This window comes from Sarcophilus harrisii, chromosome 4 (genome assembly GCF_902635505.1).
Source record: "Sarcophilus harrisii chromosome 4, mSarHar1.11, whole genome shotgun sequence".
NCBI lineage: Eukaryota > Metazoa > Chordata > Mammalia > Dasyuromorphia > Dasyuridae > Sarcophilus > Sarcophilus harrisii.
The window spans coordinates 323498436-323512197 of NC_045429.1; the positions used below are offsets into that span (position 1 = coordinate 323498436).

Here is a 13762-nt window from a genome sequence, read left to right on the forward strand (position 1 = left end):
TTCCCAATAAAAGTAGATATTAAAATTTGTCTTCTTTATCCCGTAGTCAATGTGTAAACACAATATGCCCAAAAGAATTAATCACAGTTGGGACTTCAGCAGCCATGTAGTAGTCCAACCCATCCCAAAAAAAGCTCCACCACAATGCATTCAACAAATGGTCACGCAGGCTTTCGTTAAGACTTCCAATGGGGAACCCAATAGGTCCTGAAAATACCTGTCCAACTTATAGATGCCTCCAATTGTTAGGAAAAATTTCCCTTTATCCAGGCTTAATTTGTTTCTTTGCAACTTTCACTAATTCCTCTTGGTCATATCACTTGAGAGCACTTCTATATTATACTATTTTAAGACTCTTACCACATCCTCCTTGAGTCTTTTCTTCTCTGGACTATCAATCTGTAATTCCCTCAACTCTTCATCCTCCTATGATGAATTTAAGGCCTTTACCGTTTTGGCACAGTTCTTTCTCAAATTTTGCTATCTAAAACTGAAACTCCAAATGTGGCCTAAGACAGAGCACAGAAGAACTAAGTTATGCCTCTCAATGCAGTCCAAGAGAACATTTAACTTTTTTGGATGCTATATCAGATTACTAACTCATTCTAAAGTTACAGTTCAATAAAATAGCCAAATCTTTTTGCTACTGCTGCCTAACTATACCTCTCCCATCATATTTGTGCCAAATATAAGACTTTAATTTACTAGATTGGGCTGAATTTTATCCCAAAGTGTGTTATCATGGAATGAATGATTTGGTTGCATCCACAAAAACTGAGTTTGAAGAACTCTTTCCACTTAGTTTTTTATGCTATTATATGACTTATTTGGAGCTAAGCCTATTGACTGGTTAAGTGCCTAGCTTCTCTGAGCTTTAAAATCTCTAAGATTCCATTTAGTTCTAGTTATGTGATCTTGCTAGATCTCAAATTAGTCATGTACTGATATAATTCTGGTGTAGATAGTCAGAATCTTTCTTCCTATTTCATATTTCCCTGATTTCTGTTGAGAACTATTTATTCCACAAATGAATCAGGGCAGGCAGAGGAAGTGTATTGATCAAAAATGTTTTAAAATGTGCTGCTTTTTAATTTTTAAAAGAAAACTGGAAGACATATTCAGAAATGAGGAGAAAGGGAGAGAGTAAGTAAATGGAGGGGAAAAAACCCAAACCCCCCCCCCCCCAATATACCATGTAGCCACTGTCAAGTTTAATAGTCACACTGTATAAGGTGGCTTACAGACCACAAATGCATAAAATTTCATAGGTTATTTATATTTCCTGGGCCCTCAATAAAACACATAGAACTGCTTGCTAAGGACAGATGATGACACCCTAGGTAGCAACATTTTGGCCAGCATGCCTAAAAGAGATATCTACAGAGGGATGTACTGAACCAGCTTGAAAAGATTCAGAAGAGCCAATTGTTAAAATTTTCAGCATTTACATTTCAGAAATCAGGAAATAACAAATTAGGGCTTGATTTTTCTTGTTGACACTAATTCATTTAGACTTAATAAAGTGATTGAAAAAAATAATAATTAAAATTAATCTTAAAAGTGTTACATTTGGGCAGCTAGATGGCACAGTGGATAGAGCACCAGTCTTGAAGTCAGGAGGACCAGAGTTCAAATCTAGCCTCAAACACTTAACCATTTCCTAGCTGTGTGACCCTGGGCAAGTCACTTAACCCCAATTGCCTCAGGAAAAAAAAAAAAGGTTACATTTTCTGAAATCAGTTATTAAAAACTTTTTACTACATTTACTACAATATCCCCGGTGTGCAGGACCTAGAGATGCACAACATAGGCACCTGAGTTCAAAGATCTAAGGTACTCTTCAACTTTCAGTGTTCATTTGAAGAAACAAGTTTTTCGGCAAAGGTTCTTTAGTTCCTTGGAAAGGAGTTCATATTGATTTATCCCACTGGTGTCCTTGGGAAATGTAAATGGATAAATTCAAATGTTAATACCATGGCTGTTGGTAGCCCACGGTTCTTTTACCCAAGTTGTAGACATCTGCTCAGGAAGAAGTTTAAAAATATGTTTAACATCTCAATTTCATTAAGTAAAGCTATCTAAACTAAAATAACACTTTCTTTTTGAGTCATGCAGCACAATGGGGAAGAGGAGAAGCATGTTAAGGGGTAATGAGACAAGCTGTTATCTAAGGGACATTTTGGAAATTTGTAATAAAATTTCAAGTGTGATCTTACAAGATGAAGTTGTGTTATATTTATGAAATATTGTATAAAAGCCCCATATCCTACTGTAGGGGCATAGTGACTGGCATGAAGTAGGTACATAAATACTTTTTGACTTGATCAAGAGAAGGGAAGATGATATTGGCTACAATTTGGACATACTAATTTTTATTACATAGATGGGCCAAATTATCTACTTTCTTTATCTACCTTTAATTATAAAATCCTTCCTTTACTCAAGAACGCTACATTGTCATTACTTATATGTGATTTTTATCTTTTATCTCTTTATTAGTATCCTTTCCAGCTATGTGTCAGGTACAAATTTGATAAAAAATAATCTTCTATATTAATTTACCCAAGCAATCACAGATCCCTGAGACTTTATTAAAGATCTAACTTTGAATCATTAATAGACTACTCTAAATCCCACCATTCAATTAATTCTAAATCCACATAAATTTACTATCACCTAGTCTCTTTTTTAATTTCACTGTTCTTTTCTTAATATCACTATCACTTCCCACTGACTCCAAAAGGAACTTCCTTTTAACATGTAATAGTCAAATAAAACATATCAATAAATTACTCATGTATGAAAATGTATGTTTCATTTCGCAATTCTAGTCAACTATTTCTCTGCTAAGAGGAGGCACTATTATTCTTCTGACATCCTTAGTTCACACTTCTCCATCTTTTCCATTAAAATAACATGACTTTATCAAATGCTTGTCTAAATTCTAGACAAACAATATTTACACTATTTCCTTGATCTACCAACACAACCCTTTCAAATAAAAAAAGAAATGTTTAGTTTGGCATGACTTGCTCTTTAAGTCTACTTGTGATCACCACTTCCTTTTCCAAAGGTTCATGATAGTAATGATTATCGCTAGTAATGTGCTTAAAATTGTGCTAGAAATCAAAGTCAAGCTCACTGACCCACAGTTAAAAACTCTTCTCTTCCTTTTGAAAATTAGGAGATTTAAGCCATCTCTATTCTTGCATCATGTTTCGTGTGTTTTGAATATCACAAACAAATGGCTTAGAAATCACATCTACAAGTCCTTTACAAGTATTCTAAGGATGTAGTTCAGCTAGGTCAGGTAATTTGAATTCACCACATTCTGAATAAGAACTCTCTAACTATATCTTTACTTAGGCTAGGTATCAAGCCCTCATTAACCAATTTTCCAGTCCAAAAATCATTGTCCTTGCCAGAGAAAACAAAAGCAAAATAAAAATTGAGCAGCTCAGTTTCCATGTTATCAATTACCTTATCTGCTTTCCACAATGTTGCTTTCACTCCCCTGCCACTACTGCCATAGTGCTATGTTACATTGTTATATTCATCCTCTGCAACTTATTCTTATCTTCATCTTCTGTACATAATTTCTTTCAAGTCTATGTTGGTAAGTTCTCAGTGTTCCCACCTCAGTCTCTTTAAACTAGGTCCATTTTTACTTCATTAGAATTGCTTTCTTTGTCTCTTCAAAATTTCTTTATTGAGAATATTCTATCCCTCCTGGATTGACTTCACCTACAATTAATCAATAAGCATTTGAATTATGGGATCCTATCTAATTTTTTTAGAACCCTTTGAAATCAGTTCTCCCAGAATCTAGGACACATTTCAGACTTCACTTTCCTTAATGATGACTTTCATTATTTCCTGGCAATCAGTTTTTCCTTACTAATAAGAATCACATTCAGAACAGAATTTCCTAGATTTATTCTTCCATATTTTCTATCCAGGCTGCAGATGGAAGGGTTACTCTCCTCTTACAAGGATCTAATCCTATTCCTGATCAGCACTGGATTTCTGACCATGGCTGTTTCATCCCTCCTAAGACCCCAGCTTCTTAAAAGTGATTTGCTACCCATATGAGGGGGAGGAGGGGAGAGTTATAACTGAATGTGGAGGTCATGAAATTATGGAGGTCATGAAATTATGATTTACTATCAGTAATTATTTGAATTGTATACCTATTTATATATCTATATACTCAGGGCCATGTAAAAATTTCTCAGGCAAAAAGGCAAAAAAAAAATTTTTGATCACAAGTGGAAGAAATTTAGTAACTCCTAATTTAAACAGTCTGATCATACTGATACTGGATATAGTGTAGACATTCCCTAGTGTGGACTTGAGAGTTGAGAACTCTCAAGCTCAAGTGATCCACCAGCCTCGGTCTCCCTGGTAGTAGGAATTACAAGCACTACCATACCTAGTATTTCCTCCACCTCATGAAGAATAAAATTATTAAGGCAAGTCCAGAAGTTACACTATTTCCTCTTCATCATGCTTTCTCTGATTCCTATATATTTGCACATAAGCATACCTTAATACTAACAAGGAAATAAGAGAGGCAGCATAATCAATGATATTTTACAAAAAAACCTAGAGAATAGTTGAAACAGTTTCTTTTCCACAGTCTCTCTCAAACCCTTTTTCATTTAAGGAAAGAGAGCTTTGGGGTTACAAAAACTAAAATGAGTTTTTAACTCAAAGTTAAATCCAACTGAATTGAGAATTCTAGGCAAAGCAGTTAGGTTGAGAGAGAAGCATTCCGCAGTTAAAGTAATTGAGAAGAGAAGCAATTAAAAAGTTCTCAGGACAAGCCTGATCTCAGTCATTGGTATGATCAGAAGACTCTAGAATCCTTATATTTTGGCTGAGAATGCTAATTGAAAAGGGGAACTTTCCTGCTGGCTAATCACAGTACGTCCAGAAAATCCACATCAGAGTTGCAGGTGGTTTTTGAGACCTCAACAAAGGACTATAGATGAGGGGCAAGAGAAAATTGAAAAAGCCAGCAGTCAGAACAGACTGAAAGAGCTATAGCCTTTTCTTGGCAGAGGAAAGGCTTATTAACTATAGTACTCCCAATTCCAAGGCCTGGGGATGATAAAGGTATGTTAAAAAGCTACAAGAGCAGAATCCTTAATGGAAATTGTTTAAGGGTACTAGGGAACCTAGAAAATAGGCACAGTTAATGACCGGCTTAAATAGAAAGCAACACCTAATTCTTGACCACCTGAACAATTGGAATTGACCAGACCTTTACAAATCTATTTTAATCCTGAATTATTTTTAAAAATACTGCCACATAAATAAATGAACAATTTTTAATTCCTTTAAAAAAAAAGAAAAAGAAAAAAAAAGAAAGCAACACCTAGTGTGGAACAACCGAGAGTCACACCTGGCAGAAAAAAAGCATCAGCAGGAGCAGCTTTTCAGGATTGGAGATGTGAGTGGCCCTCATTACAGCCCCTCACACAAAAAAAATCATGGAGTAAGAACGCAGAGGTCAAGTCTGCCTCTATGTTTTAGGACCTCTAGTCATCTTGTTTGTTGCCTAAACTTGGGGCATCTCTGTACAGCATAGGCATTTGATCCTTTTTTTTACTAACAGTCTCTTTTTTTGCATTTGTCTGTGAAAAAATAACGAGCACACATAAATACAGATTATTATTACAATGGCTAAACCCCCACCAGCACTGAAAAGTCAGTCAAGGCAGGCCATGGGGAACCAAGAGACCTCCACTTAAGGAGAGTTCCACAACAAAGTTGTTAGGGAAACTCACCTTACTCACTTTAGCCATTCTAACAACTTAGTTACAGTCTGCTACTAATGTGTTCCCTCTATTTAATCCTTACTCATAAATGCTTTACACAGCCTTATTCCCAACAAGGCCTGCTACAAAGAGCCCATTACTCAGGAGTTGCTTCCCAATTATGCCCATCAGAGAAGACCCATCAAGGGACACCATTTATCACAAGGATAAAAAGACATACTACCTAGATTTGGCACTATCTTTTTTTTTTTTTTAATTTTATCTCAAAGAATAGAATAAAGGCATAGCTTATCAGATTTACAGAAATAAGGCTGATAAATACAATTAATAACCTGGATGCCAAGGGTCATGATTCAAAAAGTCCTTGACAAACAAGAATGTTGGGTCAAATCTAATAGCACAAAACACGTTCAATCGTACATTTTTCCATTTCCCAGGCTGTTGGCCCTCATCTTTAAATCTGAGGAGGATTCGCTCCGAGGAGGCAAAAGATGGTGGATCACTTGAGCTCTAGTGTTCTAAGGGGGAGTGGAACAAAAACTGAGTATCTGAACTATATAATGAGCCTGAAGGACTGGGGAGTTTAAGCAAGGACTTGGGTCAAAAACAGCAGGTCAAAACTCTCACACCAATCAGTTGTGAGTAGCCTACTTCATTGTGAGCTGAGGCAAGGCAAGAAAACTTAGTTTCCACCAACCTGCTTCCCCCCACCTCTTCCATAAAGTTTATATCAAGTACAAAATAGGGAAGGCATAAATAAGTATAAGTATATATGAAAAAGATATGTGGTTTTAGTGGACTACAAGCTCGCTATGTATTAAAGTGTGATGTGGTAACTAAAAAAGTAATATAATCTTGAGCTGCATTAAGAGGCAGAGTTTCTAGAAATAAGGAATTAATAGTTCCCCTATAACACTCAATAGCATTGTTTTGCAAGGGGAGTTCCTCTTCTGGACTTATCACTCATAATTAAATCATTGTATTCAATCTATTAGAGTACATCATTACCAGGTCTGGAAGACTGAGACCTAATCTCAATTTAGCCCCTCAGTCTAAGGCTGAGTTAGTAATCTCCTAAAAAATGGCATTTGTGTCAGAGAAAGAGAGCTTGAATGCAGGTGTGAAGTGATCACAAGAAGAAATGCAATTAATCTACAAATGTTCAAGTTTTATTACAAAGTATGAAAGGCAGATAATACTGTACTTCTTACAGAGGTGGTTGAAACTTAGAATAGAAAGGTTAGAAATATGAATAACCTACTGAAGATACAGAAAATTATAAAGTTAGAGGTATAACACTTGCACTGTAAGATACCTTCAAAACTGCCTAAAATGTATGGAATTTCAGTAATGTGGTCCACTGTAGAATGTTATAACTGGTTATCACAAAGTCCTGTATGTGATCAATTCCTGTAAAAAAATAATGTATTGAAAAAATGAACATTATAGGGGAAGACAGAGCAAGTTTCCTTTCTACTTGACCATGGGGTACTAAAAGATTAAACTATAGTTTAAGCTGTAAAATATAAGCACATTAAAAAAAAAGTATGCACACACAATAGACTAAAAAGGAAAGCAGCCCAGTCGCTATTGCTTAACCTACTTCAGAGAACAAGAAATCTGGATATTTTTGTGTAGAGTTTGTATAGTCATGCTACAAATTCACTCTGGGAAAATGGAAAGGATCATCTTACAAGAGAGTCATATGACAGAAAAGAATACCAAAATAAAGGTCTCCTTGACTAAAATAATTCAGAGCTTCAACTCAGTTAATTTAACACACACACACACACACACACACACACACACACACACACACACACACACACAATATGTTAGCAACTCAAGGAGAAAAGTTCCTTTTAAATAATGTATCATGAGTTCACATTCACCAGGTTTTCCCATAGACTGTTCTATTCATCACTTTCTATTTGACCACTCCTGTACTTCCCATTGAAACAGCTTTTAACTTCATTTGCATGTTTCCTTATTTAATGATCACATACAAGAAGCAACCTAAAGGCCCAAAATCCCATCTCTCATGGCTAAAATGTTGACTGAAGCCAGCATCAAACTTTATAGTAGCTAAGGGAAAAAGAAAACATAGGAAATCACTTAAGAAAAACAACAATTTGGACAGGTAACAGTCAGTCAATGAGCGAGCCAACAAGAGAAGGCAAACACCCTCTTGTGTTTTATCAACTATCACTCTAAACAGGCTTTCTCCCAAGGAAAATCCACTTTACCTATCTCCTCAATCTCTCCCCTACCCCCATAACGAACAATCAACACAAAGAAAATCAGCTCTGTTTTTGAGAACTTTTTTCAAAGGTCCTTCAGGCCAAACATCCCTAGTAAAAGGTGCCATGTGCTATACTTTCAAAATAACAGGGCAGATAACTAAAGAGGCAGTGGTATTAGACCAGTCCTGCCAGTGTGTGATTAATACCACAATTCTTCTCTTCTCAGACAAACAAGGAAGAAGTTACTAAGTGAACACAAAAACTCAAAGTTTAAGTTAAAATAAAAAAAAATCTAAGAGAAGGAAAATGTATATGTGTACAGGAATGAGATGATAGGGGACGAGGTAGAAAGAAAGAAATGAGATAAATCATGCAACAATGCAATTTATTCTTTCCATGATTGAGGGGAGCTATGATTTGGGGAAAGGTAAACAGAAGCTTACCTATTAAATTAGTATATTCTATCCAAAGGTAAAGTTCCTAAGAGCTAAAGGTCAATTAAAACTTACTAGAACAACATCACCTTCATAGATGCTAACAGGGAAAAAACAAAAAACAAAAAACAAAAAAAAAAAACATTAAAAACTTGTCCATTCTAGCCATTTTTTTCTTTAAATTCCTCTCATATTAAAAAATATACACATATGTACTCTAGTAGTCTCTAATGCTCTGAAAAACTTTTACAATAATTAAAACTACCACAATTTCTGGGACAATCCTCCTTTCCAAGTTTTGTTCACAAACCCTCTGAAAGTTAAGAATTTAACAGAAAAAAATGGCCAAGATAGCAAATAAATCACTTTTAGCCTTATACTTGAAGTTACTGAGTAAAAGTAATCAGATTCTCTAACATAATTTCTAAACTAGTAGAAGCACTCAAAAGTCTTGAATTTGTGGGTTTTTCTTTTCCTATTCACTACCTGCTTCTCTGGCCAGACTTGAGAACTTTGCTTAACTTTGCTTTGGATCAAGAATAACATAAAACTTCAGTCCATAGTTGATTTCATTCCTCAGCATAATAATCCAGAAGAAATGGATTTCAGACAAGAACTATTTATGGGAGAAGCTAACAGGTGAACTGGAGCATGGAACATTCCTACTTGACAATTATCAATTTGACAAATGAAGTCAAAGAAATAATAAATGTGATCATTCTGATACTGTACAAGACCAATCTATTTCACTGTTCTTTCTAAGAACAAAATATTGGCCTAATCCTATTCGTAAAGCATGTTAACTAAAAATTAAAAATTATAACTTCTACTACCAAGGTTAGAGATTATAAAAAGTCCTAGGTTGTTGTTGGTTTTTTAATCAATAGCTTTAGATCTAGTAAAAGTTAGAACCTGAGTGTATATACATATGTATCAGTTGAAACTATGATGAATTAACTGAAACAGGGGACTGTAAAATTGAGGAAGAACAACAGTTAAAAATTGAAAATGTAACAAACCTACGGAGCTGAACTAGTTTTAGACAGCCTGGAGTTCCATAAAATAAATTCTGCAATTTGTATTATACAGATACTCAAAGGAGTGAGGAGGAAGAGGGAGAAAGTGAGGAAGAGCTTGAATCAGCTATTGAAAGTCCAAATTTTTTAGTTAGAAGTGAAATAGGAGCTTAAGATATAATAGAGGGTGTCACTGAACACAACTAGATGGAAGAGTACTATCTAAGAGCTACTGATTTTGGGAGGTGGGAAGTGGTATGACTTCAGATGAAAACATTTAAATTCTAATTGCAAAGTCAAAGTAGTTTCTTGAGGCCAGAAAGAACAAACCCATCTGCCTAGTTATATTATCTGTGACGTGTCTCTTTCCCAGGTTTAATGTTGGCTACTGTCAGTATCTCTTTGGGAAATCTGATAGATGTTTTGAAAACACAATTAACAGGCTATATGGAAAAGTTTTCTTTGCTTGCACATCAGCAAAAACAGCACCACTGTTAGAAAAAGGCTTAGTTTACTTGCTGGCTGATAATTGCTTCATAGAACCTAAGAAAGAAATTAAGATGAGGCCCTTGTAGGGTGATGAAACTTTTTAGTCTGCACCAGGCTTTGACTGAAATTAATCCACACTAGGGATATACAGTTTCTAGGTGAACACTGGCTTTCCATACTGCCCAAAATAAGTAACATAAAATAAAATAAGACATCCTCCCTGGAAAGAAGTCTAAACAAGAAATCTAAACATTTAGATTTTGCTTATTTGGGAAAACTTCAATATATGTAGTCACTATTATACAGGATATCCTAAAAGTCTTTGTATATTTTTAAGCTATTAAAATAGCTAATAAGTCTTTTGGGACATTGTATTTTAGGGAATAAGAGAGAATGACTAGAAAAAGAGAAAGAAGAAAAGTATTCTTTCAAACGGAAGGGAATGAGACCAGACCTGAGAGAGGTCTTTTTATAAGGCCAAGAGAGACTGCCAAATACTAGCCAAATAAATGGTGGTACGCTGGAGCAAGAAACTTGAGGAGGTATATAGAGCTTGTGCCACAATGGTAGGGAAGACTGGAAGAACACCTAAAATTAAATGATCTGAATTACATCAAGAATAATGGGTCTGGAGGGCAAAATGTAGATAAAAAATTCTTGTTGGCTTTAAAAAGTTTAATCATCTTTGTTCAAATATATTCCTTGTTAATAATTTTAAACCTGCGTTGTTTTTAACATCTAGTTGGCACCAATTTTCTCTTTAACAACCCTAGGTTTAAAATGAAGTAGAACAAAGAATTTTAATACAGAGCTCTGCTAAATGGGGCTCCTCCTTTCCTTGTGTTAGCACAATCATGAGGCAGACACCTACAATAATGGGCTCAATTTTATTCACATTTCCTTTGGAAGGTACTGACTACTACCAAGATTGGTCAATACAAGCAACCAAGATCAGTCAGGATTCAAAGTCTTAAGTAAGACCTAACTTCATCATCATCATCATCAAAATGCAAACCTAGGAATAAATAGGGAAAAAAACTTTAAATATAAGGAGTCATAAAGTCAGGAACTAAATATGACTTTAGGGTGAGTAATGCTATATAATAAAGATATGCCCTTCATATCATATATATATATATATATAATAGCTCTCTCTGAATAAGAAGGTTCTATTAGGAGTCTCTTAAGTGTCTTATAGAGCAAAGTAAGCTGTTTTATTTCTCAGTAGCAATTGGTGACAAAATAATAGGAGTGGACAAGAACCTCAGAGTTTAAATATTGACTGCTATTTCCAGATAGCAGTCAGTGGGCAACTCCTCAAACTCTTCTTTGAAGTTCTCCAAAAAACTGTAAAAAATCCATTTCCAGGAATCATTCAACAGGATAGTCTCACATAATCCTCATTCTATAGTACAAACTCAATGACCAGAAACCAATACTTGCCCTTTACAAGCCATAATACTTCCCAGGTGTTCAGCAGATTCAGGGAGGACATTAATGTCTAAGATTCTTTTAAATAGTCACTTTCTTAGTGGCTTGAGACTTCAGAGTGGACTGATGTGTGTCTCTTCTAAGAGAGCTTAATCATGGATTAAAGAACAGAATCATGTTATTTTCAAAAAGGAACTTCATCTCCTGTAGAATTCATTCTGTCTCCAAAGCTGCCAGACCACATTAAATCAAACAAAAAGAAACAATTCAGTTTAACTTAAAAGATTATTTTTGCCAATCAAACAAGATAGAAAATGGAAAGCTTTGGGATGTGTCCTGGCAGGAAACATTATGACATTATTGGAATTCAGTGAAATTTCCAAACTGGAAATCTACCCCAAATTTAACTTTTGTTTTTTGTGGTTGTTTTACTGACAAAATTCCCCTGAGAGAACAGGTGCCAAACACATGGCCCAACTAGATTAAAATGTAACTGAGAAATATTTAACAAAATAAATAAAAATACAATAAATAAAAAACTAATAACATTACATTTTAAAACTAACTCCATATGCAGTCTGCAGGAATCCTTATACATGCATTAGTGGTCCCCATTTCTATTTAAGTTTGACACCATTGCCTTAGAGAATGGGCTCCTGACAGACAGCCGATCTGCCCTACTCATTCCTTAGGTACCAGGTGAGAGCATGAAGGTAGTACTTTAATTTGCAATTTGAAACCTTTTTAGAGTCAAATATACCTTGCTTGGGCAGAACCAAGTTAAGACAAAGGTGTGACGAACACACTACAGATCAACAAATGTGTTCAGGATAGATTCAAATAATTCAGGCAAAATGACCCAACAAAGCATGGAATCTGCCCATGAGTTCAAAGCAGCCCAGACCCAGTTGTGGACCCTGCAAGGCACAGGGGAGAAACAGAAAGGACTCAATAACAAAGAAAGAATTAGGAAGAGAAAATTCATTTCATAAAAACTCATTCAACAGATTAAAAAAAATACAAACTTGAAATGTATTAAAGACAGCAAATGACAAAAGGAGAGACTCCTTCAAAATTGTTATTTTCTTTCCATTTAAGAGCTAACAAGTGAACTGGATTTGCTGCCTTAGGCAGCTGACAGATACAGATATATGCAGTAGATTAACACAAACACAGCTAGTGCTTATAATGCTCATTAACACAACAGCTGACAAACAAATATACAGAAATTTTTAATTGAGAAAACAAGGGAGAATAGGGGAGAAGAAACCCAACCTCAGAGGCCAAGGAGGCTCCACACATCACTGTGTTCTGAGTCCAGCACAGGCAACGGGGAGACTGGCAAGAAATTCCTAGAGCAGCTTCTGGGAACAGTGGATGCAAAGCAACAAAAGACATACTGGCCACTGGAAACTTGTTCTTACTTTGGGGAAAGGGATGGGGCAGAAAACATAGCCCCTGCCTCTTCGGCATGGACTCCCGACAGCATTAAACTCTCAGTATCTCCAGACAGTTGTTGTAGCAGATGGCTATCCAGTCAGGCTGAGTTGATGCCCACTGTACATTGTTGATTTCACCTTCTGCCGTGTAGGCTAAGATAGGGTCCTCAATGGCTCGGGGCATTTGCTGGATATCCCAGATGAGAGCCTGATGGTCATCCGCTAAGATAAATTAAAACAATAAATTGGGTCAAAACTTAGGCAAGACACAAAGACATTACAGCCATCATTTCCTAAGGAATTAGAATAGTTTCCTCCCTGACCAATTTCAGGAACTCAAGCTCCTTCTCAGAAAAGATCTGTGGACTTCAGAGGTACTGGCTTCCTAAATTCACCAGAGAATACCAGATTAGGAAACTCTTTTTAATCCAGGGGGACCTAAGAAAACTAAAACTTTAAAAACAAAAATTGTAACTTTTATTTTTCCAAATACACGCAAAGATAGTTTTCATCATTAACCTTGCAAAACTAAACTTTTAACTAAAGGTATTTTAAATGAAGTGCTGTGAGCAATACTGAATTTTTTTTTTTTTAACCAAGGCAGTGAGTGATATATATATCTACTTCTTGATTTGAAGTGTAACAAAAACAAAACAAAACAAAACAAAACAAAACTAACAGCTTTAACAAATAATAAAGTAGGATTTTTTGCAACTTGTAGTAAGACAGACTATTAGAACAGAACACTAAATAGTTCCTTAAGTCAAGCAAATTGTCTAATATTTTCATTTTACCCAAGGAACAAACTGAAGTTTCTCAATGGGGCAAAAGCCTATAGACTTGCAAAAGAGAAGAGACATTCCTTTGAATCTTCCATTCTCCAAGATTATTTATTCTCTACCCCCCTATCTAATTCCAATTTCTGAA

At 35.5% G+C, this 13762-nt stretch overlaps 1 protein-coding gene across 1 annotated transcript in view; it reads right to left on the reverse strand.

The window, feature by feature from the left end:
* Window positions 1–7858: 7858 nt before the first annotated feature.
* DCAF7 (DDB1 and CUL4 associated factor 7) overlaps window positions 7859–13762 on the reverse strand; it is a 34737-nt gene continuing 28833 nt past the window's right edge. Inside the window, exon 7 of the mRNA XM_031965898.1 lies at window positions 7859–13057. Coding sequence (XP_031821758.1) covers window positions 12885–13057 — 173 coding nt within the window. The 3' untranslated portion in view covers window positions 7859–12884. The remainder of the gene's footprint in view (window positions 13058–13762) is intronic.